Source organism: Passer domesticus, chromosome 1 (genome assembly GCF_036417665.1).
Source record: "Passer domesticus isolate bPasDom1 chromosome 1, bPasDom1.hap1, whole genome shotgun sequence".
NCBI lineage: Eukaryota > Metazoa > Chordata > Aves > Passeriformes > Passeridae > Passer > Passer domesticus.
Window position 1 is genome coordinate 47,436,476 of NC_087474.1, and position 26,688 is coordinate 47,463,163.

General features: G+C 39.4%; 1 protein-coding gene across 1 annotated transcript in view; it reads right to left on the reverse strand.

The window, feature by feature from the left end:
• Positions 1-26,688, reverse strand: part of STAC (SH3 and cysteine rich domain) — a 73,978-nt gene that overhangs the window by 32,650 nt on the left and 14,640 nt on the right. The window contains exon 3 of the mRNA XM_064418778.1: positions 16,654-16,930. Within this exon, the coding sequence (XP_064274848.1) occupies positions 16,654-16,930 (277 nt within the window). The remainder of the gene's footprint in view (positions 1-16,653; positions 16,931-26,688) is intronic.

Consider the following 26,688-nt stretch of genomic DNA (forward strand, 5'->3'; position numbering starts at 1 on the left):
TAAATAGCTGATGGCTTCATTGCAGCCTACTGTTTATTCCCACCAGCAGATATTCCCCTGTACCAACCTTAAAGCAAAGCCGGAAGCTACTGATACTCACATACAGTAGTCACTGCTGTATCTTAGCCCACCTGGAACAATTTCAGTCCATGGTGGATCAGAAATTCAGGAACTAAAGGCTTGACAATTAAGCTCTACTTGGAGTAACCTAACTACTTTTTTCTCTGTTTTTTATTCAAAGGAGGAGTAAACTAATAGCTTTGATAGCTTTGCTGTTACCTTCAAAAAGTAATCATCCCTCCTACCTTCTTCTCCAAAAACTCTTACTAAGGTTACTTAAGCTGGTTGGTAAATACTGAGCAGGACAGAACAAAATTCTGCTCAGTTGCTTTTTGGATCCTCTCTGGGGATGTGATTTTCACTATTTTTATTCAAGGCACACTACTTAATTCACCAAAGAGAGCAAACAGTGTTTGATGAATGGGCAGTTCTATTCAACATTTATTTTTTACTTTCCTCAGTCAGTGTGTGTCTTAAAGCATCATGTCTTGAGTCCCATGTTAGCCTTATTCAAAATACAAAGTGATTAACGGCCTCATAACTTTTCTTATGGGCTCACTGTCTTTGTCTCTTGACAAAACTTGTATGAGATGGCTCTCATTTAGGGGAATAAGGGGTAAAACTGTCAGAGGTTGCATTAATATTATTTTGGCCCAGATGCTGGTGTTTAAATTATAAAAATTGCAAACTCTAAAAGTGGGGGTTTAGAATGGAAATTAGTAGACATGTTTAGCTGACTTATAGTGTCCATGAACACTTAACATATCCTCTTTGGTGAATGAAGTAGTGTCTATGTAGTTATGAAATTCATACAGAAAAAAAACTACACAGGCATTAGAACAAACGTCCTCTGTGTCCTATTCATTAATGTATCAACTATCTCCAAGTCTGTACAGGCTGGTATTCCTTTTTCAAACAAACAAAAGGCAAAACTGACAAAAGAAGCAGTATTTCACTGGGGAAAAAAAAGAAGAAATTTCAGGCCAGAATACTGAGTAGGTCTTAAATAGACTTACAAATGAGGTTCTGCCCAGTAATTTTCTTCAGATATCAGCTAATGTATCCAGGCACCTAGGTCTGGAAGGATGCATTGTTTTGAGAAGCAGGTCATGTTTAATAACACCTCACTAGAAATACTCTGTGACTGGGTCAGCTCCCATTTGAATATCTAAACCAGTGGCTAGGTTTTCCAGAACAGTCATGGAAAATTGAATCTTAAACTGTTCTGATAATATGACCTTAAATACCACTAAAAGGACACACTGCATCACTTTTGTAAATTTAAATCTTTTTTGGAGAAAGCCTAAATGGAAACAGAACACCTCAATATAGGTGAATGGAAATATTTGGAGGCAGAGAAAGACACAGGGAACAGGGCAGAATTTGATTCCAACTCTTTTTGTCTGTGTTTCCTTACAAAAGCAGTTTAGTAACTACTGTGCATTTCAGGAAAGTCACATTTTTCCTAAGGAATGGAAATGAGAATCTGCTTGTTACACAGACACAAAGGGAACCTGTATCATCCCCTTGGCCAGCACAGCTATGGCCACAGCACTGCTGGCTGATGCTTTTTGCCTGTTGTTCCTAGTCTCAACATAAGATTAATAACTGGAGAGGGAGAACAAACCCCACAGCCTGGAGAAATTTCAAAGAAAACTGCAGATGTTGGTAACAACATGATGTTATACTGACTGTATAAACATAACTATATTAGGCACTTATGCCAAAGTGGGGAAAAAACCAGAAAGGAGAGGATAAAAATGTTCAGGTCTATAAAAGAGAGAAAGAGGAAAGGAAAGAGACAGAGAGACTGTCACCTCCAACTAATCTAGCTATGACCCAACCACTATTTTTTTATTATTCCAGCTGAGAGGAACATACCACCCAGAAATTGTTTTGATTTAAAACTTTAAAAAATATATTTTAAATTACATAATTTCCATAGAACTTCAACTTCTGCTGTGGGAGGCTGATAAAAATAATGAGTGTCTTGCCCCTTTCTCCCTAAATGCATTTACAGTTGTCACCAGAAAGCTTCATCTATGCCAAAGTTTATGGGAAATGGAGAATTTTAAGCAAGCTGGGCCAGTATTGAAGCAGTGAAGGGTTTAGGATGTCACCTTAAAAAGAGGAAATCCCCGAAATGGGACTGGTGCCTCTGCAGCTACCTCTAAGCCTTTGTGGGGAAATCAGAAAATGGCATTTTCTACATGAGACATCCAGATCTTTAAAGTTAAAAACCATGAGCCTAATACACAGAAACCACTAGGCTGGTTTGTAAGAATGAGCTGGGAAGTTCTTTTCTCACCCTTCCCCAGCCTCCAGCCTCCCTGAGTGCCTCCTGCCACCTTGGGAACTGCGCTGGCACCCTTCTGATTATTTTTTTTTTAACTGATGCTGCCCCACCACTATTTCCAGGTGACATTTTGGAGAGTACAGAGGTGCAGATCCTCACCTGCTCATCAGGTGAGCCACAGATCAAAGCCTGAACACAGATTTCCCCAGCCACCCTAGAGGTCTGAACACTAGAAGTCACTGCTGCCTGATACCTGATTGAGAATTTAAATTGATGGACATAGAGTTATACTTTAGTAATGACATATTTTTTGTTTATTAAGTTGTGGGTTGGATTTTTTTACAGTAAAATCTACCAGTTCAAAATGCACAGAGCTTTGGGCATGTTAAATTTATAATTCTTGGGATGAGGCACGTTGTACAGGGATGTTCAACCATATGAGAGGAGGAACCTCTGAAGCTGGGAGCAAGCTGCCAGGTCTTGACCTGATGCCTTGACTTCCTGATATGTCCTGCTCCCCTGAGTTTACCTCGTGCCACTCTAAACCAAAGAGGGTGCAGAGACAAGCTGAAGATTGTATATTTATGTTCTGTAGAGTAGGACTTGATATCCAATCATGGTACCTATCCTTTCAAATGAATAAATTTTACATTATATGTCACTGAGAGGTGTGGGTCCATTTGAGTGCCTACCCCAGTTTCTCCATAACAATATCCAATGTTTAAATAGCAAGAAAAGTTGCCTTGCTTGTAGGCAGGCTACAAAACAGTGCATAAAATTAGAATTGACTTCCTAGTGGCACAGTTTTCTTTAGAAATGACATGCTGAGAAAAAAATGAGGCAGTAATAGGCAGGTTTTTCTGCAAGACGGTTAGAGAGATGAAACATATCCCTGCTAAAATAAAGCCTTTTAAAAATTTGGCCATAAGAATTTTTTTTCAAAATGCACTTTTCACATATTCAGCAGCTTTGCTATAAACATCTATCCCTGAAAGGAAATATCCACCTCCGCACTTCTTAAAATATCATCTCAGGTTTTTGATCATCTAAATGTTAATTAGGATGCTGGAACGCCATGGTAAATAAACCAACAGCTATTATTGAAAAAAAAGTCCCCGTTCCCTAAACACTAAACATGCTAAATCATGTCTAATGTTCTGTGCTCTGAACAAACTGGCACTGATTTATTGATACCTACTTTTCTAGATAATTCTCAAGATTGATGAACCTGTGCTTACAGATCCTGCTTTGCTGAAAAGGACAATACTTCAGAGAGGATAGGCATAAACTTGACTGTGTGAGGTGATGGTGACAGAACTAAACAGGACAAGGCAACATGGAGAAATTAAGCTTGATGTGTTATTTCAAATGAGGACAAGCAGAGTCAAATGGTGATCTTGGTCTCGGTAGTATTAGTAGACATAGCATCTTAAGTAACTCTTCCTGAGGTGAAGATTATGAAAGTCAGATTTCAAACAAGATCTCCATTTTGACAGGCTCAGGTTATTTGCACCTGTGTTCCCACATGTTTTGAAATGAAAAGTCATCAGTTGCAGCATTTTTTTCCTGTGTTTTGAATGCTTTGAAAAAGCAGTTGAATTTTGTAAGGCTGCTCTTTATCTTCCAATGGCCTTGTACCATTACAGAGGAGCTGAAAAACAGAAACCAGAAATCTGAACAAAAACTATTATGTGAAACGAAGACCAGGACTGTGAGCTTGCTGAAAATGTGGGAAAAGAATTACAGAACAAAAGAACAGTGTGTCCTCAGCAAAGGGATGTGATGTCCTCTCTTCTCTGCTAACGGATTTTTAATATAGTCTATTGCTTATGTGGCTCCATGGTCATCAGTGGGCTTGAAATGAGAGACTGCTATTTGCCAGAAGATCAGGAAAATCAATTAGAATTATAAGATGTTTAGTTCCCATTATATATATGTGTGTGTGTGTGTGTGTGTGTGTGTGTGTGTGTGTGTATAGCTGGTTCACTGGCCTTCTGCTGTTTCAGACTTACTGAGGGTTTGGGCCCTTTCCTCCTGCAGTAAAACCACTCCCTCACCAGTGCAAGCTCCCAGTGTTGTTGCAGGTGTGTGTTAGCACAAACTGACTGGCAGTGGGCCTTGCATGCAAAGTGCTGAAGTGTGACTTCCCAGGATAACAATTCCTCCTCCTCCGTCCTTTTCCCATTTTACAGTAGCTAGTGATGGAGATGGGAAATGAAGCAACAGAAGATAACTACATGTGGCTAAAATCTACTGCTTGGTGAAGATTTGGCCACACACAGAGATTTCTGTTCCAAAGCCATTTCTTCCCTTGGATCATGCATAGCTAAGGAGGATCTCATCAGAAGTACAGGTGTAATTGACAGCATGATTTGCTTGGACTAGAGGGAATTCAGGGCACCATCATAAGTAACTGGCTAGTTACACCATTTTGGTGGGATCAGTTTTCAGGGAAGATATTTTTACGTTTAGTCACCATATCCTTCTACCTTTTAGAATTTTGCAACCACATTTTATAGCAAAATGTGTTTCAGTTTCTTTTCCACACGGGAAATATACAATCAGAGATTCAACTGGTTTGGGAAAAACCTCTGAGATCATCAATCCAACCTATGACCTAACACCACCTCATCAACGAGACCACAACACTGAAAGCTACATCCAGTCTTTCCTTAAACACTTCCAGGAACAGTGACTCCACCACTTGCCTCAGCAGTCCCTTCCAATATCTGTTCCTGTTTTCTGTGAATTCTTCCTGATTTCCAAGCAATGGAAAAACATTCAAGTGAAACCTTTCACACCAAGTGCAGACTGAGGGGGAGTGAGGAGGGGCAGGGTGTTGGTAATTTTTTTCCAGAAATTGCTACTGATTTCAGTGAAATCACACAGGCTGGGCAGTAAAAACACTTCATTTACAATTGTCAAAGAGGCAATCTCAGCCTTCACTGTTATAACCTGAAAGAATTCATTACTTGACAAATAGCAGTACTGGCCTAAAGCATACCTACAGGTACACTTCCATAAGGCACCAATTAATAATTAAATGAATAAGAAAAACTTCTGTCAATTGATTGTACAGAAGTTTATGTAGCTCAGCAAAGTAAAAAGAACATTACCTGCCCAAGGGTCAATCTGGACAGTTAAAAAATGGGAACATTAAGCTGAAATTTCACTCTATTGTTAAATCATTAATCAAAATCACCAAAGATCTGCTTTTTAATATTGTGTCAATCAACATGAATAATTCAATGCATCACTCATAAGCTGTCCATATTTAGACAGTATTTGCATTACCTGAATTCACCCTGGATTCCAGTAGGAACCAGTCAAGCCAACACAAACCATAGATTTTCTCATCTACACTTGTGGTTTGGACCAGCATGGCTATTGTCCAAATAGCCATGGTGGTTTGTTGTCCAAAAACCTTAATTAACATTGATCTTAACTGTGCTACCACTATCGGGGTAGGGAAACCCAGAGGGACAACAAAAGTCTTGGCAGGTATTATCTGTCTGTTGTACAGTGTACAAAGCTATAACACATAATAAAAGTCCATCAAAGAGCAGATCAATGTGTCAGAAGGTACTGGCACAGAGCTGAATGTCAGCACAGGTATTAAGATTTAGGAGCTGTCATAGGCAAAGAACGGGGAAAGTGTGAACAGGAACAGGCAGCAGGTAACTGCTGTGTAAGTGCATGGGTGAATGTGTGAAACTCAGCCCCTGAACTCTCAGAGGCTGCATTTTCAAGCTACAACCATTATTAGCTGCTGGAAATGCTGACTAAACTCTGAGTAAACAAATAGAGTATATCCCAAATCCTGTAATTAATGAAGAGAAAGAAGACCAGAGCACTGGTCAAAAGGCTGATCATGTGCTTTTCTTATGCACATACATTATTTAGACTGGAGGAACTGTGACCCTGGTTTCCAGAAAGAAGATTTGGTGCCAAGAGTTCCTGAAAGAAAGAAGTGTTTGCAGAAAGAAGGGGGTCAAAGGTAAAGATCCTGGCCTGGGGAGGGATCTGGGAAATGCAGGAAGATCCTGAAGATGAAGAAGCCATGGATATCAATGTTGTATATCAGTGATGGACATTCAGTGATGGACATCAATGCCAGGGGATGCCCAGGAACTGTGCTTGAGATGGGCAACTTCAAGCAGCATCACAGCAGGAATAAAAAATTACTTTCTGTCCCAATGTCACTTTTTGTGACCCCTCCATGCAGGGAAGGGGAGACTTAGGGAATGAAAGGCTGGTGGGGGGGAAGGAAGTTAGTGTAAGAAAAAATAAATAGGGCAAAATCTGTAATGTCAGTGTTTCTACAGTAAAACCCGGTACCCAGATGCTCTCCACACAGAATTTTTTACAGTGTAATAAACACTGCAAGACAAACAATGTCTCACCTTGCCACTGTAAACAGAGGTTCTAACCTGAGAGAATTCATTACTTGACACATAGCAGTACTGGTCTAAAGCACACCTACAGCTCCATGTGGCACCAATTACTATTTAAGTGAGTAAGAAAAACTTCTGTCAAATGATGGACACAGACAACTCCCTGCATGTTATAAAGTAAACTACAATGAAGTCACAATTTGCAATTACATGCCAATTTAACTGAGCATGTCTTCAGAATTAAACGTATCCTTCAGTGTACAAGATAAACTTATGTCAAGGGGGAAAATGTATTATGTATATCCGGAAAACTAAAATTTCAGCAGTTCAGAGAAAAGCATTGGTGAAGTTGAGGTAACTTGCATTCCTATTACCAAAGGAGGAAAAAATGCGATGATCCACGTGAGCCGCAAGGATCACTGCTCTCTGAGACATCCTTCTATATTAAGGACAGCAACAAGCAAATGTGGGTAGGCATTTTACTCTACATGATGGCAGTGTGCTATTTCTCACAGAAGCATTTCTGTTAAGTGCCTCATTTTAAGATTTCTGCAACTCAGAGTTAGGTAAAGCTTCTAATAATTTTGCTTCTGGATAATGCTTTTGTATGCTATTCAGCATTGTAATTATTCACATAACAGTCACACTCTGGTAGATAAGGACTCTAAAGAGAAAAATAATGTTTTTACAAGAAGGTCAGCTTGAAAGAAGATGCACTTAATTTGCTTATCTGTAAACACCCAATATCCCATGTGAGCTCTGGAAAAGTACATGGCAGGACATAAAAACCTCACTAGCATTCTGTTTCATCCCTTCGCCTTTAAAAACCCTTGAGCTTGCCATTACGTTCTTCACTAGAGCTGATACCAGGAGCAATAGTACCAGGAGCCTACTCACTACTGAATAGGGTATTTGGTGCTTTTAATGTATTTTTTGGTTAAAAATCACCATGGCTAACATAATATTAAAATATTAATTGTAAATGTTCCAGAAATGCTTATTGTTTTTCTTCTAATTAAACAGCAAATGTTGGTCAACAGTTTTAAAGTCTCTTTTGACTGAGGATTAACTACAGTTTCATATTAATAGCAATTTTCCCCAAATTAAAGTGAGCTTGAAAATTATCTAGTAACAAACATGAAACATGTTTGATGCTGTTCAAGGACAAATTAGAATTTAAAATATATTTCCACCCTCTTTTCTCAGCTAAGCAGTTCCTGATTATCCAATTTACTGATAACATTCTTGCCTCATCTCAGAGGAAGAAGCCCTCCCAGAGGATAAACAAACTAAATATTTTCTTTTCAATATTTGCTTTAAAGCATATTTAACTCTTTGTTAAAAGAGAAAAGTAATGATTTGGTGCAGGGATAGTGTCTGGCTCCCTGTAGCTTTTCTACAAATGCATGAATTGGATACTTTTTGCCATGTTTATAAAAAAATGGGAGTAGAAGTAGATTGAGCACACCTATACTGCACATACCATATGTGTTTCTGCGTCTTCACTTCTGTTTGTTCCCACTTTATTTATTCTAACAGACAGAATATCCACTGCTGGGAAATTTTGGAGAGTCTAGATGATATTACCTATAGCTGACTGGTCTATAACTAACAGTTAAACGCATACTGTACAGTTTGGGTAAATTAGTACTTCATATTTCCAGAAGGCTTTTGTTTGGCCCTTCTTACAGGGCTCCACTCAGGAGTGGGAAGGTCTATGCTTATGGAGACTTATTAATTCAAGAAAGAGATTGTAGGATAAGCCAGGTTCAATTTCAATCTAATAGGGTAAAATTATTATTTTATACCAATTTTTAGCAGATGTGTGTTAAAAAAACGCAATGTTTTTGTTTGCCCTAAACCTCAGCATGGCAGACAGAGATGATTTAAGCAATTCTCACTCACACTGACTCTCAAAAGTGCCAGAAGATTTAGGTGCCCAGAGCCATTCATTGCTGTCAACTGGAATGAAGCATCCTAAATCCAGGAGAAAATTTAGTGTAGGGAAGGAGGAGGTAGAGGCAGGAATTGTAGATCATTTGGTAATATATGGGATGGCACCTGGTAGCAGTTATTGAAAAGGTTACACAATGGCCCTTTTTCAATGAATCACAGAGTGACTGGGTTTGGAAATGACATCTGGAGATCATCTAGTCTGATCTTCTGCTGAATCAGGTTCTACTAGACAGGTTGCAAGGAAATGGCCAGGTGGGCCTTGAATATCTCTGTAACATGAAACCCCACAACTTCTCTGGACACCCTGGTCCAGTGCTCTGTAATTCTCACAGTAAACATTTCCTCATTTTCAGATGGATCTTCCTGTTTCAGTTTGTGCCTGTTGTCCCTTGTTGTCTCCCAGGGCACTGCTGAGCCTGGCTTCATCCTCTTGCAAAACCCCTTCAGGTACTTACACACACTGAGATCCCCTCTCACTTGTCTTTACTCAAGGCTGAACAACCGCAGCTCCCTTAGCCTGTCCTCTAAATGAGGTTCTCCAGGCTCCCAATCATCTTTGCAGCCATCCACTGGACCTAGTCCAGGAGCTCCATGCATCTCTTGCCCAGGGAGCCCAGAACTGGACACAGCGCCCCAGATGAGGCCTCACCAGGGCAGGATCACCTCCCTCAGCCTGCTGGCAAAGCTCTTCCTAATGCACTCCAGGATACTATTGCCCTTCTCGGTCACAAGGACACTGCTGGCTCTTGAACAGCTTGTTGTCCACTGGGACCCGCAGAGCTGCTTTCCAGTAGGTCAGCTCCCAGCCTGCACTGGTGCTTGAGATTATTCCTCCTCAGGTGCAGGACCCTGCATTTAGTTCTGTGGAATTTCTGGAGCTTCCCATCCATACAACTCTCCAGGCTGTCCAGGTCTCGCTGGATGTCAGCACAGGACTCTGGGCTATTGGCCACTCCTCCTGGTTTTGTAATGTCAGTGAATTTGCTGAGGATGCATCCATCCCTTCATCCAGGTCATGGACGAATGTGTTGCACAAGACTGGAGCTGGTCACAACTCCTGGGGAACATCACTAGCAATGAGCCTCCAACTGGAGTCTCTGTCTCTACCGTTCAACCAGTTCTCAATCCATATTAACGTCCACTCATCCAACATTTCCTGAGTTTGCCTACAAGGATGTTATATGAGACAGTGTCAAAAGCCTTACTGAAGTCAAGGTAGTAAATATCCACCGCCCTCCCCTCACCTACCCAGCCAGCCATGCCATCATAGAAGGCTATCAGATTGGTCAGGCGTGATTTTATGATATTTCCTCACAAATAAAAAAAAAGGATTCAGCTGCTAGTAAAAGTTTCTTTCAATAGGAAAACTCTTATAATAAACAAAACAAATTTTTATTGCAGTAAGAATAGTGTCTCTAGAGAATAGATGTGGGAAGGCTTGGCTGTGACTACACAAGCCCTACTCCAGGTGTATGTCCCACTTGCTGGAAGCTCTTTACCCTCTCTAGAGGGGACGACTCTGTTCTGATGAAGTGGCAACACAAATCTCTTTCCTCAAGGCCATCTGTATTGGGAGATGCTAGAGAGACTAGGAAGAGTGGAGGGCAGAACTGAATGAATAACATTATTTTTTTCCTTCATCCTGCGAGATAAATAAAAACACCTTTTTTTGGTTTTGTTTTTTCCAAGATCTCTATCCAAAGAGCCTTCCCAACTACCATAGCCTTGGAAAAAGCCAGTTACAGTCATGCTTCCAGGAGTACTTCTACTTTGTCTTGCTGCCAAAAAATGGTGATCAATCTGTGACCATTTACTGCACCTTTTTCTACCTGGATTAAGCTGGATATAGGCAGTTTTGGACCAAACCAGAATGCCTACTTCATGAAATAAGGCAGCAAGCTTAAAAAAAGTCAAGCATATTTTTTAGGAGAGAGCTGATCAGACTGGAGGCAGAAAGCACTGTGTCATAGTTCCTGTGAAATTTTTCTATATTTAATAAACATCCACATAAATTACAGTTATATAAACACTTCCTCTAACCATGGAGTTTTTCCAGTACTTATTAGTTGCAGTTACTGATAGTCTAAGAGAAGAAGTTCAAAAGCAGAATATAACAGAAAAAGGGAACTATAGCTTCAATCTAGACCTCTTTCTTTCCTTTATTCCTGCATTTGAAAAGCTTGTCCAATTTATCAACTTTGACCCTCACTTTCTGGAGGATTTTACAATACAGCTTTGGGGATAAAAGTGGTTGAAAGTTCTAGCAGCCAAAACTGCACAGTGTAATAAAGAAATACAGGCTGCTTCTAAAAGATGAAGTGAGAAAGAATTATTCATGGTACTTTTTTGGCTGTCTGAACCTCCAGAATGACTGGCTAAACCAGAACAGACGGTGGTAGGAGTGAGTCAGTTCTGAAGGGATAACACAATTTCACTGCTTAAGCACTATTGATTAATAGACTGAAAGGAACCTACACCACACTATATTTTGGTTTTATCTATTTTACTTCTTTATTTGTTTTCCACAGGTTTCTCTAACTGCAATCTGGTTAGTTCCCTGAGAGGACAGGTACTGAGTTATCCAGAGCTGCAAAGGTCCAAAGTATCGGCATCCAAACCAGAAACCCAATTGCCTTGAGAACACCTATAAATGCATATATGTCAGGGGTGGCATGACCCAGAAGGACCTGGTTCTGATTGTTATTGGACATTGCATACCACAATTTTTTCTGGTCTTCCTGCAAGTTTATTCCAGGCAAACATGCTCTGACAGGTATGCCAAAAAACCTGAATGGTTGGTTAAAATTTTGTGCCATAATTAAGGTTAAGAATGGTGTGAAACGGTTACATATACTTTGGAAACACAAAGAAAGATACAATATAAACAAGGAAATATTTCTTTAAAACACAACTTTGAAAGATTGCCTGTAAAGTAATATATTTTTAAAAGCAAAGTGCTTTATTTTTTTGCTGCATTACTTATATTTGGCTTAGATGGGAATACATTAATTGCATGTAATATGCTTGGAATATTTGGAAAATAACATTTTTTCCATGTGAATCAGCACAGGAAATGATCTGGAAATGAATAAAACGTTGAGAATTCTACAGATGGAGGTTTTCTTAAAAAATACACAAATGTTTTACAACTATAGAGTACTGACATCATGTTTTCTTCAACGGCAAATTGTCACAGAGATGATGGATGACACACCAGAGACTGAAGAAAAGCAAGAACTTGCTTCTGATCAGCATAGTTTAAGACCACAATCTGATGCAACATTAATTTAACAGTATCCATCTTTGCTGGTGCTAGGTGGTTTTGCCTCCCTTAATTTGCCATTGCCAAAGCTTACCACATTCTTGCTAATCACAGAAAATGGTAGGTAACACAGTGCAAACTCAGAGGTATCTGACTTGATTTTCTTTTCACTGTGATGTAAAATGAAAACCCAATAAAACCAGTGTCTCCTAAATGATGATCTAGTAATGCATTCCACAAGACACTTTGATTTTCAAAATTTTCCCTTGCTGGAGTTAGACATTAAAATAGTAATAAATACTACTACTAAAACGAGCAAATTAATGGTTTTCTAAGAGACATACTGTGAGAGGATGTTCAAGGGTGGGTATGTTTAGGAAAATATGCAGCCCTCCGTGGAGTTGAAACCCCAGTCCTAAACTAACCGATGCCAGGCACTCACAGCAGCAAAATAGTGAGTGGGAGAAAGGAGTGCAGAGTCTGCTCCAACACACTATTGATTTGCTCTGAAATTATGTGAATTATTACTGTTGAATTCATTATTAGAAATGATGATTTTATCAGAGAATTAGATGCTGTAAGAAGGCCCCATTAATGTAAAATGGATTCTGCATGCACTCTTCAAAGCTCCCTCAAATGTGAAATTTCCTCCATTATTTCATTTGACAGAAAATTACTGCTTCTGTATCAAATTTTTCTTCTGTTTACTGAGGTGGAACTTGAGTCTCAGTCTAGTACAATTAATAGGAACACTCCAACTCCTGCCTTCAAAGTTCAGTATGAAGCACACTATTAATACTCTTTTTCCTTTTTAAAAATCACATCAATAAACAGATTTTCTTTCAAATATGTTGCATTGTACTCTGGGATGCATGAAAAATATTTGAAAGAGTAAGTTTACTCAAATAGATAGATAGATAGATAGATAGATAGATAGATAGATAGCATTGCATCCCAAAGGCAATATTTGGCTCCCAGTGCCCAAGGATCAGAGAGATGATGCACATATTTTTTTCTACTAAGATAATGTTTCAAATTCTTTAATTTTGCTGTGAAAAGAGCAGCACAGGGAACCTGCTGCCTCTGCTCCATGTGTCCTGCTCACTCTGAAGCTACAGATGGATTCTGCCACATGAGTGAGACTGAAGCAGTCACTGCACATTCATGCTGTGCACTGTTCATTACGCTGCCGTGTACCAAACAGAGCTGCTTAGTTCATAGATCAGAGTGCCATTTAAGGTGAGCCTGGAATCATTCTTGGTGGCAAAATTGAAACCATCTAAAGGCAAGACACAATTTTCCTGGAATCTTTCCTTCAGCCTTCAAAACATGTATCTGTCTTTGCCTTTACTCTCATCAATGAGGAATTTAAAATCATAGACTCATTACTCTTAAATGTCACTGCCTGTGAAAAATGCAAATAGAACAAATCGGCTCCATGGTTCAAGCAGTCAGAGTCCCTGAACAGAAATGAGGCTTTTTTAGTCTGTCTTTGGGAGCAGGCTTGACAGGGTTTCCTGAAAGCTGCCTGTTTTGCTTCTCAATTCCTATAATCCATAGTTGCACAACCTATATGGATTAATTGAATGGCACACAGTTAACATCGAGATCTACCATGCTGCTTAAATAACAATACAGTAAAACCAGTCACGACCAAAAACAGAAGGACCAAAAAGAGAAGATGGCAGGAATAAAGTAGACGTTTGTCTATGAAAATCAGGGCATCTGTACTCTAAGGCATCTTAAGGTAAAACTCTCAACATGTTTTCTGCCTTACCTCCAAGCAAAGATGAGCTAGAGGAGGTCAGAGCAATTTACCTGACTCAGACTGCTAGCAGACAAAATAGGTCACATTAGTTTCTTCAGCAATTATAAAAGGCTTCTTTAGCTAATGAAGTGGCTAAGACACAGAACAGAAAAACAAAGCCGTCAGCAGAGAGAACAGAAAAAAATTCAGAAAGCACAGGGGGTTAAAGCTGATGTTTTGAAGCTTAGAGCTGTGCTTCAGGACTTTCCTATTCCAGGCGGACACAGATTGCCCAGCAAAGGAGAAGGGCAGGAGTGTTTATGAACTGGATTTACTCTCTGCAAAGTTTGCTGCCAGCAATAATCCGTCATGAGCAGCAGTATTTTGAAACACTACTGCTGAGTCATGCAGATTTGTGATGATATTTATCTCCATACAACTTCACAAGAAGCTGCCAGAAATTCAAGGAACTTATATTTGCAGTATATATTTGTGAAAATAAGCTTTGATGGAACATCCATCCACATTACTGAAGGAGACAAATTCTGGGCCTTTTCCCATATATAAAGTTATTTCAATTAACTACTTTTCCAGACTTTCTGTCAAATTCTAGACTGTGAACTTTCCTCATACTGATACTTTACTGCTTCTCTCTTTCATTTATTTTACCACTTCAAGTAGAAAAAAACCTTAAAAGACTGGAAAAATTACACCAAAAATTGTGATTAAAATTCCTTCGTTTCCTTGGATTCAGTACAGCTGTGGTGAAGTGAGAATATAAGTTAATTTATGGAAGCAAGATTGTCTTGCATCAATTTTAATGTTCTGTAGACAGCTGCCTTTTCCAAAGACCACAAATTCCTCACACAAGTGGGGAACACTGAGCACCCTCATTTGAAAAATGTTGATCAGTCCTATCAGCATCTTTCAAGAACTTACCATACTGTTACCTAGAAGGCAGTGATTTCCACGCCAAGGGACATAAGTTTCTGACAGTAAGTTATACAAATTGCAGACAGTCTTTTGTACTCAAAGACCTGTACTACTTAGACATGAAGCTAAATCATTAGCACGTTTACCTCCCTGTTCTGCATAAAAGCTTGGAAATTGTGTCACTCTCACATGGGAAAATTGCTGCTGAATTTACTCCTCCTCTACTGTGCTGGGACCTGTAGATGGTAAGTGAGCAGGAAGACCAAATCATGTGCACAACACTAGCCATGAGGATGTGAATTTCCAGGATCAGATTTCTGAATAGCAACTCCTGCAGCTTCCAACTGCGGTGGCCATGAAAGTTCTACACCTCCAGGCACTTGTATTTGTCTTTTGACCTCTCCTTCCACAGCCCCATGCATGATCTGCATGAGGGCTGGCTTTTTAGGACTTCACACTGCACTGAAAATTACCTTACAGGCAAGGCTCAGCAGGGAGGTTTTTTCTGCACACTAGAGACAATAACAAAATTATCTCCGGTCAGTCAGTCAGTCAGTCAGTCAGTCAGTCAGTCAGTCAGTCAGTCAGTCCCTGGCTGGAACTTACATACTCATGGACAACTTCAGAGAGTAGACAGGCCTGTCTTTCAAAGGTATAAAGTTAGTGTGAGGTTTTGTGCATAGGAGGGATTGGGTAGAAGAATCCCATAAATCCCAAGTATATATTTGATATACTTGACTTTCTGCAGTGTAAATTTGGCTGTTATATTTGGTTTTTGACCTGGTCTCCCAAAATATTCATCCTAGACAGCCACACAAATATTCATCCCACATCCACACAAGCAGGTAAGCACCTACCACCCAGCAGATGTTACTTCTTGTCCCTTAAGTGACATTGGGACAGCTGGGGGAGGTAGCTATGGTCACCAAAGTGAAAAGGAAGTGGGGTGATGCAGGGTGTGAGGGCAGACACGAGGAGGAAGAAAATTAAAATTACTGCTGTGGGAAAGAGTGAGGATAGTGGATACATATGCAATATAGATTTCTGCTGCTTCTAGTGTAGCATACAACTTGCGCTTGGTGCTCAGTATAACCTGGATGACAGAAGAGTTTGATTCCAGCTGAATCCCTCACCTGTAATTTGTGATAACTGTATGTGTCTACAAGGCAAGACATCTGTCAACAAATGTAGAACTTGTGTTAGCCTGTGGCAGATATGACATAAATCCAGAATCCCCCAGCATGAATAGTCTCAAGAGACATCTGAAGTTAGACAAAAGTCATCTTGCAAGTTCTAGCATGGACGCACATGTGGGAACTCAGTACATCACTCCGGATGTCCAGAGCTACCGAGACAACCCTTGGGGGGCTCGGAGGCCCTGGAATGTTGCCAAAAGTACCTGGTGGCTTGACTTTGATCCTTTTAAAGAAATGACACCTGAAGATGAGGAGATGAGAGAATTTCATGTCTGAATGGTGAGGGGATGTTATTCACTTGTTAGAACTTAAGTTAGAATGCACTGTACAGGGGGGTTTTATGTGTTGTACAGGGGGGTCTAGAATTCTGTACATGGATCAGGAGTCCCAAGATGGAGGAATTTGGGCGTGCCCTGTCCTTCTTCTTTCTTCTCCTTGGCATCCATGTTCAGGATGATGTTGGCATGTGTGGATTGGTTCATAGAAAGAGTACACTTGCCAACAAGGGTAGAAAGTATTGGGAAGTAAAGGTAAATATCGAATACGTAATTTTCATTATAAAAGAGACAACCGCCTCGTGGGCGGGGGAGAGTGCCTTTGGCTGTCTTGCTGATCGGACCTCGGCTAGACAGACAGAAAATCTTTGTAGATAAGAAATAATAAACTCGACTGAAGACCGAAAACAAGAGTCCAGACTCCTTCTTCGAGAGCGCGGCCTACCCAGAACCACTTTTTCCCGTGCTGGGGCAGAGACAAGCAACAGCCGACCCCGGCACGCACAAAGAGATTTTAAATAAAATGTTTCTCACCAACAATCATATGGTTGCAGACATCACAGAAGGTTGGTTTTTTGAAGATGTGCTCCTGGAAGATGTGAGTCTTGCTGTTTTCTGGCAGCTGTTGGGCTCTGGTGGGTGAAGATGCCTGGCTGTCTGAGTTGGGGAGCTGCCCAGTGCTTGTGCTCACCTCAGGCATCAAGTCTACTTGCAGTTTCACATCGCTATTAGTCCTCTGGAAGAAATTGTCTGCACTTTTACTCCGCAAGCTTTTAGTCTTGAAGGAGAGGGATCGTTTCAGTTTCTGCAGCTGCAACAAATAAAAACCAGTTATAATTACTAATTTTTTTCCACTCTAAAAGCAAGGCAAGGCTCCTGGTTTTGGGGTGTGTTGCTGCCAAGCAAACCTGGGAGTTACTGTCAGACCTTAAACCACCTGAACAATAAAACCGACTTTCGCATTTAACCAGCAATTTCTGAGCAAAGAAAACAGATCCCAATCAGAAAACAATCTACCCTACATATGTTTTCTGATGGACAATAAACTCGATAGTCCTAATGAATGTTTCTTTTGGTCTTTGTTTGCAGATACAACAGCAAAGAAATATTGCTGAAGATTGTAGGCATGGAAGAATACACTCTTTGTATTCAAGCATGAGGGAATTTAGAGCATTATTCATCCTCTAAGAGTACTTAATCAGTCAGTAAAGCCATTGCAGGAATACCTGTAAATACCATGTACCTGTGGTACGTGACAAATGAATTCAGTGAATATATTTTATATACATAAAGTTCTTGAATTTGGCAGAAATAGAGATTATATGCATTTTTTATTATATATATTTTAGATTATATGCATTTGATTAGCTTTGACTAAGACCTTCTACTTTTGTTTTTTTTTTAAGGACAGAAGTCTTAACAGAAGTAAGAATGTAATTAGCTGGCCAACTGATAGTTAATGAATTAATTAATACTAGTTAACACACATTCACATATGTTCCTGTATTGTGTGTTGATTGTCAGACTATCAAGAACCACAATAAGGCATCACTAAATTAGCGTTGATTACTCAAACTTTTTATCTGTAAATGCTCTTGTGCCATTTCAGTCATCCTCTAATTTTTCATTCTCTTCCCCAGATTTGTATAAGGCTGAGAGGGGTTCTGGATGAGTCACTGATGTGATTAGGAAATTAGCCACACGAATTTGTGGGTTTGTCAGCTCCAACATCCCACAAGGAGAGGCCAGGTAAAAGAAAAGCCAGCTCTGAGTCTGCTTTGTGTTTGCCCTCTGTGAAGTGCAATAATTCTGTATCACCTTTCACTCAGCATAATTCAAACCACTGCAAAATGATTTCAATCACTGCTGCTATTCTCTGGGTGACTGTGATGTAACAACTGAAATTTTCCATGCCTCTCAGGCTGTCTGTGGTAACCAGCAGGAATGGTTTATATTAGAAACTGTTTATGTTAGAAGCAATGATTATTTGGAATCATAATTCACACTAATATAAAGGGAGTGAGTTTACATGCTTTCCCAAAAAAAGCATGGAAGTGGTACGTCACAGTGACTTAGCGGCTTCAGAGTACTTGCTCTCCCTAGATTCTGGTCCTTATCCATCTGTTTTCTTTATGATGTGGCTGACAGCATGCTGTTGGACAGGAGAGTCAAGACACTCTGGTGGAAAGCCTCTCTTCCACCTTCAGAAGCAAGAAGCTTGGTCCTGGAGAGGGAGACACCAGCTCTCTACCCAGTGTTTCACAATAAAACCCCAGGGTCAAATAAATGGACAAGGAGCTGCTGTTGGCTCCAGTTAACAGTGTTTGATTTGCTACATGGAAGCAAACTGCATTCTACTTCCTGAGCTGTTCCTTCACAATGGTTTTGGGTGTAGAGAGGCATCCAAACCTGGGGTCCATCTCACATGCACCTCTCTCTACCCACAACTCACTCTGGGTTCAGAGGAGGAGCCCTGGATCCAAAGGAAGGAAATACCTATTTGCAAGATACTCTTAGTCTGGAGGGGAATGTGAAAATAAGAGCAATTAGGTAATTAAATGCCAACTATGTTGTAAGTGCAGTTTATGGTTTCTGATGCTCTTTCAGCTGAAGCCTAAGCCACAGACTGATTGAGCCTAAAACTCACTGTAAACTGCACCATCAGAATGTGAGATCTTGCCCCTTCCTCCTGGATGTTAAGCTACCAGCTCTTGAAATCACTGAGGTTAGTCAGTTCTAAGATTACTTCATCTCCCCAGTGACAGCCAGGAACTCAGCAATAATTCACCTTCTTGCTCCTGAAACATTTCTCACTGAAGTCAGACCTAATTAGTGTAGCAAAACACAGAGAATTACAACACCACAAGGTGACTGAAATGGCTTCCATTATTGATTTGCCATCCATTTCTACAGTGCCACATGAAGCTAATTAAATTTCAAAATGCTGTTCCTGCCAGAGAAGGAAACCTAAGCTGTGCAATACAGTATTTGTTTTATCATGAAACAACAGTCCTGCTAGTTTGGATAATGTATGCAGTACATTTTAAGAAGCTTTGCATTTAGTATCCTTATCCCATTCTCCTGTGCACAGCCATTTACCAGTTGAGGGATCTACCAGCATCTTTTCCTCCCTCAAGCATTAAAGTCAAGTTTTCAGAAAAAGAATAGTCCAGCATTCATACTATACCTGCTCAAACTCATGAATAAACACTAAAGAGCATGAAACTGTGTATTCTGTTCATTCCCTCCCAGAATGTTCAGAGGACACGTACCCAAGAATGAATTGAGCAAGTCACCTTCACATATCTGGGAGGCACCTCTGCAGCTCTTCAAGCTGACAGCCCTTTCTGAAACTCAATGAGAACCGTTCTGGTTTCATGTGGTTAAATAATTCCCAGACAAAATGGATATCCCTTTCATTAGCCAAAATATAGATTTCATGCCCATCTGCATTCAGACTGGAAGACACCTGCATGTTTGGCTTCTGTTGCATACCTAAAACACCAGTGGAAGTCTGGGATTATTACATCCCAAATAGGTTATATGTCTAGAGAAGTGACTCGGAGAAAATTAAGAATATTGGCAAAATCTAGCATTTTGTACAGCTAATTACACACTTTTACTGTTAAAAATACCTCTCAGATCAACAGGTTTTATACCCTTCATGCGTAAGAGAGAACATACAGAGCCACAGAAGATTGGCATCAGGTTTTAAGATCAGATCCAACTTTCCTTTCTCATATTAGACTCATGAGAGAATTTGAAATAGGGCAATGGTATGTGATTGTTTACTTAGGAAAAGTTGGCCCAAGCAAAGGCAAGGGCTGGTTGTTATACATATTGTATAAACTATAAAACCATAAAGGCTTAAGTAATTATTAGACTGCACTTGTGTAAGCATCACTTCCCTTACTTAAATATCACCATCTCCTCATTTTGAAATTTGCAGTGGATTATCCCCATTCTTTTATTGCCAGATTTCAAATGTAATTAAATACAGGTATGTAATATATGTCTGATTTTGCTCTGCTGTAAACTGAGTTAAAGCACTTGTGATGCCACAGCTGCTATAACATTCGCCTGAGGTGGGAATCACATCTTTCAATAGAGAGGAACATATGCAAATTTTATTATTTACACTTCATTTCTGTAGAGTGAATGAGTCCAAAGTTAAATTTTATGAAGAAACATTACAAAACTTTGTGAAAAAACTCTGCAGCTAGGGTTGTTCTACATTTAATACTTCAATTCGTCAGTGAAAAGTCATGTATTGAGACTGAAACAACCACTAAACCAAGCACAAGACTTTAAGAAACATATTTGAAATAAATCTCCTAAGACTTTCACATTTTCTCCATTGTGAGCAAGGCTACAATTTAGCTTTCATTTAAATAAAAACAATATTCCCAAAAGCACAGGAGGTTTTCTATACTTGTGGTAGTGTCATGAGACTTCACAATGTTGACACTTCAGAAACACGAGCCCTTGATATTAAAGCCAGGATGTTCCTGTGATTTGAAATTAGAGTAAGGGAAAAATCTTTGTTTCTAGTTAAAAGCTTTTTATCAGTCACACATATTCACAGTGACTGCACATACAAACCCCACAGGCAAGGTAGAGATAAGTGCAATAGCTCAATCTCAGAGCTTGATTAACCTGTTTTTTTCCCTGTATCTTGCAGCACAATCTCAATTTTCCTCCAAGTCACTGAATGTTCAGGCTTCAAGGGATCAGGAAACTCTGTTATCAGCACTCCTCCATTCCTAATTCCCCTTTACTACAACTCTTTAGCTGCTGTAAGCAGAAAACAGAAGGCAGTAAAAGAACAGCTATTCAAATTCATTGCTAGTGTTAGCTATGTGCCACTGCTTTTGCTATGAATGGGAACTGCACCTGTCCTCACCAGGACTTTATTTGATGTAATTGTTGGAAGCACCCAGTGCTTTTCTACAATTTTCATTAAAGAAGTTCCCATGAAAATTGGAAAGATGTGATTTGAGCCGTTCCATAATCCTTAGCTTTGCAATTACAAAGATAGGTGTCCACCCTGCAGAGTACTTTATTCAGGCTCCTAAGTGCTCCCTGGTATCTAGGAGCAATTTTCCCCTCGATTCTCCAGCTTGCCTACATTAGCAGTTAGCTCAGTAGAAGTGGATGGAAAGAATGAAGCAGGGGCTGCTGAGCCCCCAGCATGCACACATCAGGTGATTTCCCAACTCCCTTGGTCTTGTTGCCCTCTCGGGCACTGCTAGCCATCTTTTCCAGCAGCAGAGGCTCCTGGGCAGTGTGGGGCCTATGGGGAGATTGTTTGTGCATTTCCACTCTTAACTGTTTTCCAGGAGAAATGAATAAATGAGTCCCACTTATCAACCTTAATTCACTGACTCACCAAATAACCAAGCCCTTATTTTCAGACATCAGCTGTTTGCTATATTGGTACTGGACTAGCAATAAACAAAACCAAAAAAAAAAAAATATTGCTTGCTAGCCTTTTCTTTACCCTGGTGGAACAGTATCATTAGATCCACTACAAGTAATTCAGGGTATTAACAGAGCTGGAATGAGCTATCAAGCCAGTTTGAATCCTGCAAGCCTTATAAAATGTAGCTATTTTGTTTAGTATGCAGCCTAAAAATGCTCTGTCAACAGATTTCACTCTGCTGTGAGATAAACATCCACCTTCTGTAAGGAACCATTTTTTCTTCCTTGCAGCTTCTTAGAGCAAATTTCCAAATTATCTGACTCTCATTATATGACATTGTTATAAAAGCACATTGTTATAAAATAAGGACTTCAACACACATGGCTCAGATGATGTTGTGTAGATTTGCTAGAGAGAATGTCAGGTACAGGGGCTATTACAAAAAGGGATTCAGACCAAAAGTGTTTCAAATAAGGGAGAGAACAAAGCCTTGATGAATGGCATCTCCTCTACTGAGTACAGTCCATTTTCTGGGTCAAGGAACATTCAATTTGTATTAGCAACTCTCAGAACATACTTCAGTTGTTTACTTGCATTGTTGAAGGACTGGATGTTACCAGGGTGTGAGCTACCCTGGCGGCATTTCTGGGCTCCAGCTAGCTGTGCTGATCTAGAGCCAACAGGGAACCAGCTCAAATAGGAGTGCTTACTTTTCGTGAGCATGAAGGCTAATGATTTTCTTCTTAAAACTGAGAGCATGTGATTTTTGAGGACAGACAAGAGCAGTTTTTTTACAGATTTTGAGTTGAAAATGCTCTCCCTGACATTTTAATGAGCAAAAATAAGATTATAACATGCCTAAAGGCAGTATGCAATTTCATAAACAATATGTGTGTTTGCCTGCTGATGAGAGGAGTACCATGTCTTATAGCATTAACAAGATAAAAGGATATTTCTAATACTTAAGGGATTGTATTGTTTATTGGCAAAGCACTCATGATAAAACTTGTAAGCAAAACAGATTTCTCTTCTACTATCTTCTTTCTAAATAATAAATAGTCAAAGTACTCTGCTAGTACAATTAGCTAAACTGACTTCAATTGTAGATGATTTATACAGTCTGAGAATCTGGCCCTATCATGAAGATGTGTTTGCTCTAGCCAGCTCTCTTGGAAGCTGTATCCTTTTAATCCACTACAGACAAAGAGGGAGTGTTCATTACTGGAGAATCTGCTACGTATTATATTTGTATTTTCCCAAACGGATTGCATAGCTGTTGTTAGAACAAATATGTTTGCTAGTGTTGTAAAAAGTAAATAAGTCAAACTTTCTGCTTGAATATTGTACTGAAATAGTCAAAGAGGAGCCATTTTTTGTGAAACCTACCAATAATATTATTAGTGATTCATTGGTACCTTCAGCTACTCTGTTCACTCTCGCAGCTCTGATCATCATCCTTAGATTCTCCTCCCTTTGTTCTATTATTTTTAAATCCGCTCACAGATTCTCAGACCTGTTTAGGATATGAACCTTTCTAGGCAAGGCTCTTTCTGTGATTTTGTTTCACACATAGAGTCCTAAACTACAATGAAATGCTCTGATTGACATGACAGAGCGTAGCAGCAAAAAATCCTTGAAAGAGCCTCAGGGTTTGAAAGCATGAAACCTGAAGGGATGCCCATGTGTCACTACCTTCATAAATGTCTGTGCGAATCCCACGTCCTCAGCCCTCTCCTGATGTACTACATCTTTGCCTGCTGTGCATTTGCATCTCTAGTTAGCAGACCTCTGAATTACGAAGAGATCAGCCTGCACATGTAGCCAAACAGGCAGTGTGCTTAGCAGAGCTGTTCATTCTCTAGGACTCTGGTTTGATTTAAACCAAGCTAAAAATTCACTTGGTGTTCATCAATTGCTCCTGCACTTGGTTTGAACTTATCCTACATTTTAATGTGTGTCATCTTCTAACCCTTCAAGGAACCAGGACTGGCAAATATGTGAGGTAAACGTGAAATAAAGTACATGAAGTTTTAAGGCCTGAAAATATGAAAAATCTCCTATGTGATCTGAATTCCTTTATATATTTTCAAAATTCAGCATCATATATGACAGAATAAAGTAATGCAGTCCAGTGAGTGACAGATTTGAGGAAACACAATTTATTAAGTGTATCAACTGACATCAAATCTCAGGGAAATCCTTTTCTCTCTCTATTATGTTCAGAACTTTCTATTTAGTCCTAAGGTATAAAAAGGGTAGACACTCTATTAGATTTTCTGTAATTGTGACTTACCCTGAGCTCACATTGCCTTCCCTGCTAAATTATATTTTCATTGTAACTTCAACAGACTCACAGTAATTAAAAAAGTTAAAAATAGCTTATAAAAAGGAGGAAACATATGCAAAATAAATACTTGTATTAATGAAAATGAAGAAAAATGCAAGACTTTTTTATCAAAAACTGAGTATAACCCACACCCAAACTCTCAAATTTTATATCTAACATAATTTTGCTTTTGTGTTTTTGAACAGCTCTATTTTGATATATTCCTTTGATTTCTTTTAACCAAGCTGTATTAGAAAGAGTAATCTAGAAAGAAAAGAGTGCATATTACATTATGTTAATGAGGTCTAGCATCTATCATTATTTCTTCAAACTTCCTAACAGGTTTGATTCAAGTTTATTTTTTGTGGGAATAATGCTTGTAATAACCCTCAACCATAGTTTGCATTCAGACTGCTTCTAGCAGAGAATCTTTCTCAAACTTGCAGTATTTCAAGATAACAAGTCACAGTGTCTTTCAGAGAATCTGTACTGGAGCTTTCCAAAGTTTCTAATCCAATTGATAAAAATCAGATTAACAGTCCCAAAAGAAGATCTACTGAGCTCACTGTGTTGAGCTCACTGATCATCAGTTCTCCCTCCTTTGTCAACCTGTGCATAAAACAAAACAATTTTCAAATCAAACTACAGAACACTTCAGTCATTATCAAATATCAGGGCTGCAAAATATTTTGTCTCTTTGATCTCCCCTGCTGCCTCACCTAACAAAAGACAGGCTGCATCTCTCAGGAGCAAAGACTACAAATCCTGTAGCTATATCCAGGGTTCTATGTTCCCTGCTGCTAAATAACTGTTTCCACATGGGTGGCACCAACTGCAGGACATCCTTTATAATTCAGGTTATGAAAGGTGTCTGGTGCAGACCTTTATGTAGCTCCCTTTCATAGTCTGAAAATAGAACTGTCTCAAATTTTTCCTCCTGAAATAAAAATAAAAGCTCATGAAGAAAGCAAGAGATAGTTAGAAATAGTCCTTCAATTAAAAAAAAAAAAATCAGCCTGTACTTTAAATTTCAAGAAAGGCAGGTGTTTACAACATCTTGTTTTGTACTTCGGGGTCCACCTCAGGCACCTGGTTGCTAAGCAGCCAGTCATCTCCATGCTTTGTCTCTATCAGGATGTTGTTATCTCTTGCCTCTGGATGTAGAAGGCATTTTGACTGTTATCTCTGAGGTCCCTTCTGGGAATCCCATATTTTGCATGTCTTTTTGGGTAGTTCTTTTCCATTTCAGCTTCTAAATGGTAAATTTAGAGCCCTTTGGTAAGTCCTGATTCAGTCATTTATTAATCTTTGCTGTGGTGGATGTGGCACAATGAAATTTGGAGATTAAAAGGTTGGGTTTCAGAGTGATGTAAATCCAGGAAGCCCTGCTGAGGTGAAAGAAGCTACACTGGTAACTACCTGCTGAGAGTCTTCCAGACTGATAATAATAGGACCTGAGTTTTGTTTCTTTTCCTTCTCATGAATAATCTGGAGCAAATGTGATTGTGAATGTAAGATTAATCATCCTTGACTGTACCTCATGTCTGTACCTCTGTGAAATGTGCATTTCCCCTGCTGATTTTTACCTCAGTATGGCATCCTTGGACCTCCAAAAAAAAAAAAAAGCCCAAAACACAACAGTGTTCTGTTAAAAAATACTGGGCTACCCACAGCAATAGTTTCCACTAATATGTTTTATGGTTTTTCTTTTCTTTTTTTAAATTTCTTTTATTTTTGTTAACAGAGCTGTTTTATAATACTTTAAATAGTAGTTTATCTCTTGAAACAAATATGGAAATACATCTTGCAGAGAGGTTGATACTAACTGAGGGCAAATTGACATGAACACCACAACCCACATACTGAATTATCACATTTGTGTCATCTTAAAACAAAAAAGAAGTCCAAGACCTGCTGGGAGTTGTTATAGTTAATACTCTGTCAGTGTTTCCACTCTTACTTCTGGGGCTCAAAACTTACACTGTTAAAATTGCTTTGCAATGAAAACATGTAAGTGCTCAGCTCTACAACAAAATAATTGTCACTGGGCCAAATCCTAAAGGTCTTTGCTTACTGCTAACTCCCACTGACTTCAGTGAGCATGTATCCTGAGTAAAGACTATGGGTTTGGATGGGTTATTGGAGGTTTTTTTGTTGTCTGTATGTTTTGAAATAAAACTTTTAAAATGTTTTATACTGTGCATTAAAATGACAGGATTTCTGCATGCAGCATGAAAAAACACCTGGCCACATTAGACATTCTGTTACCCAGCTGACTTTATCTGACTTTTCAATTCCCTCATCTTTTTCTTAAACTACTCTTTTCTAAACTGTGCTGCTCCACAACCAATGACAGATAGATCCAGGTGACATTATGCCTCTGCTTCTCCAGTCCTTCCTGGACAATTGTATCAATTCATACTTTGTGTGAATATATTCTGCCCAGTTCTTGCCTAGCTACTGTGCTTTAACTTTGAGATTATATTATTTTGTTTTTCAGTCGAAGACAGAGCTAGAACAAAATGCAAGGATTTTGGTGCTGTATGGCCTATTGGCTGAAAAGAAGCCCACAAGCCAAAATTTTGTCTTACTTGATCCCAAAGGTTTTTGCACTCTTTTCCTTGTTGCCTGTTCAGAAACAGGGATTCAGATCCAAATTTTACAACTTGTTTTCATGTTTCCATTTCAAACCCTTCTCTGTGAGAGATGGCTTAGGAACTTACATTTTACAGAATATTAGCAGTGTTTGTTGGTTCCCTTCCAATTTTTTTTCATGGTTCCCCTCCTCTTCTTGTGCATGGTTTTGAAATCTGGTACCAAA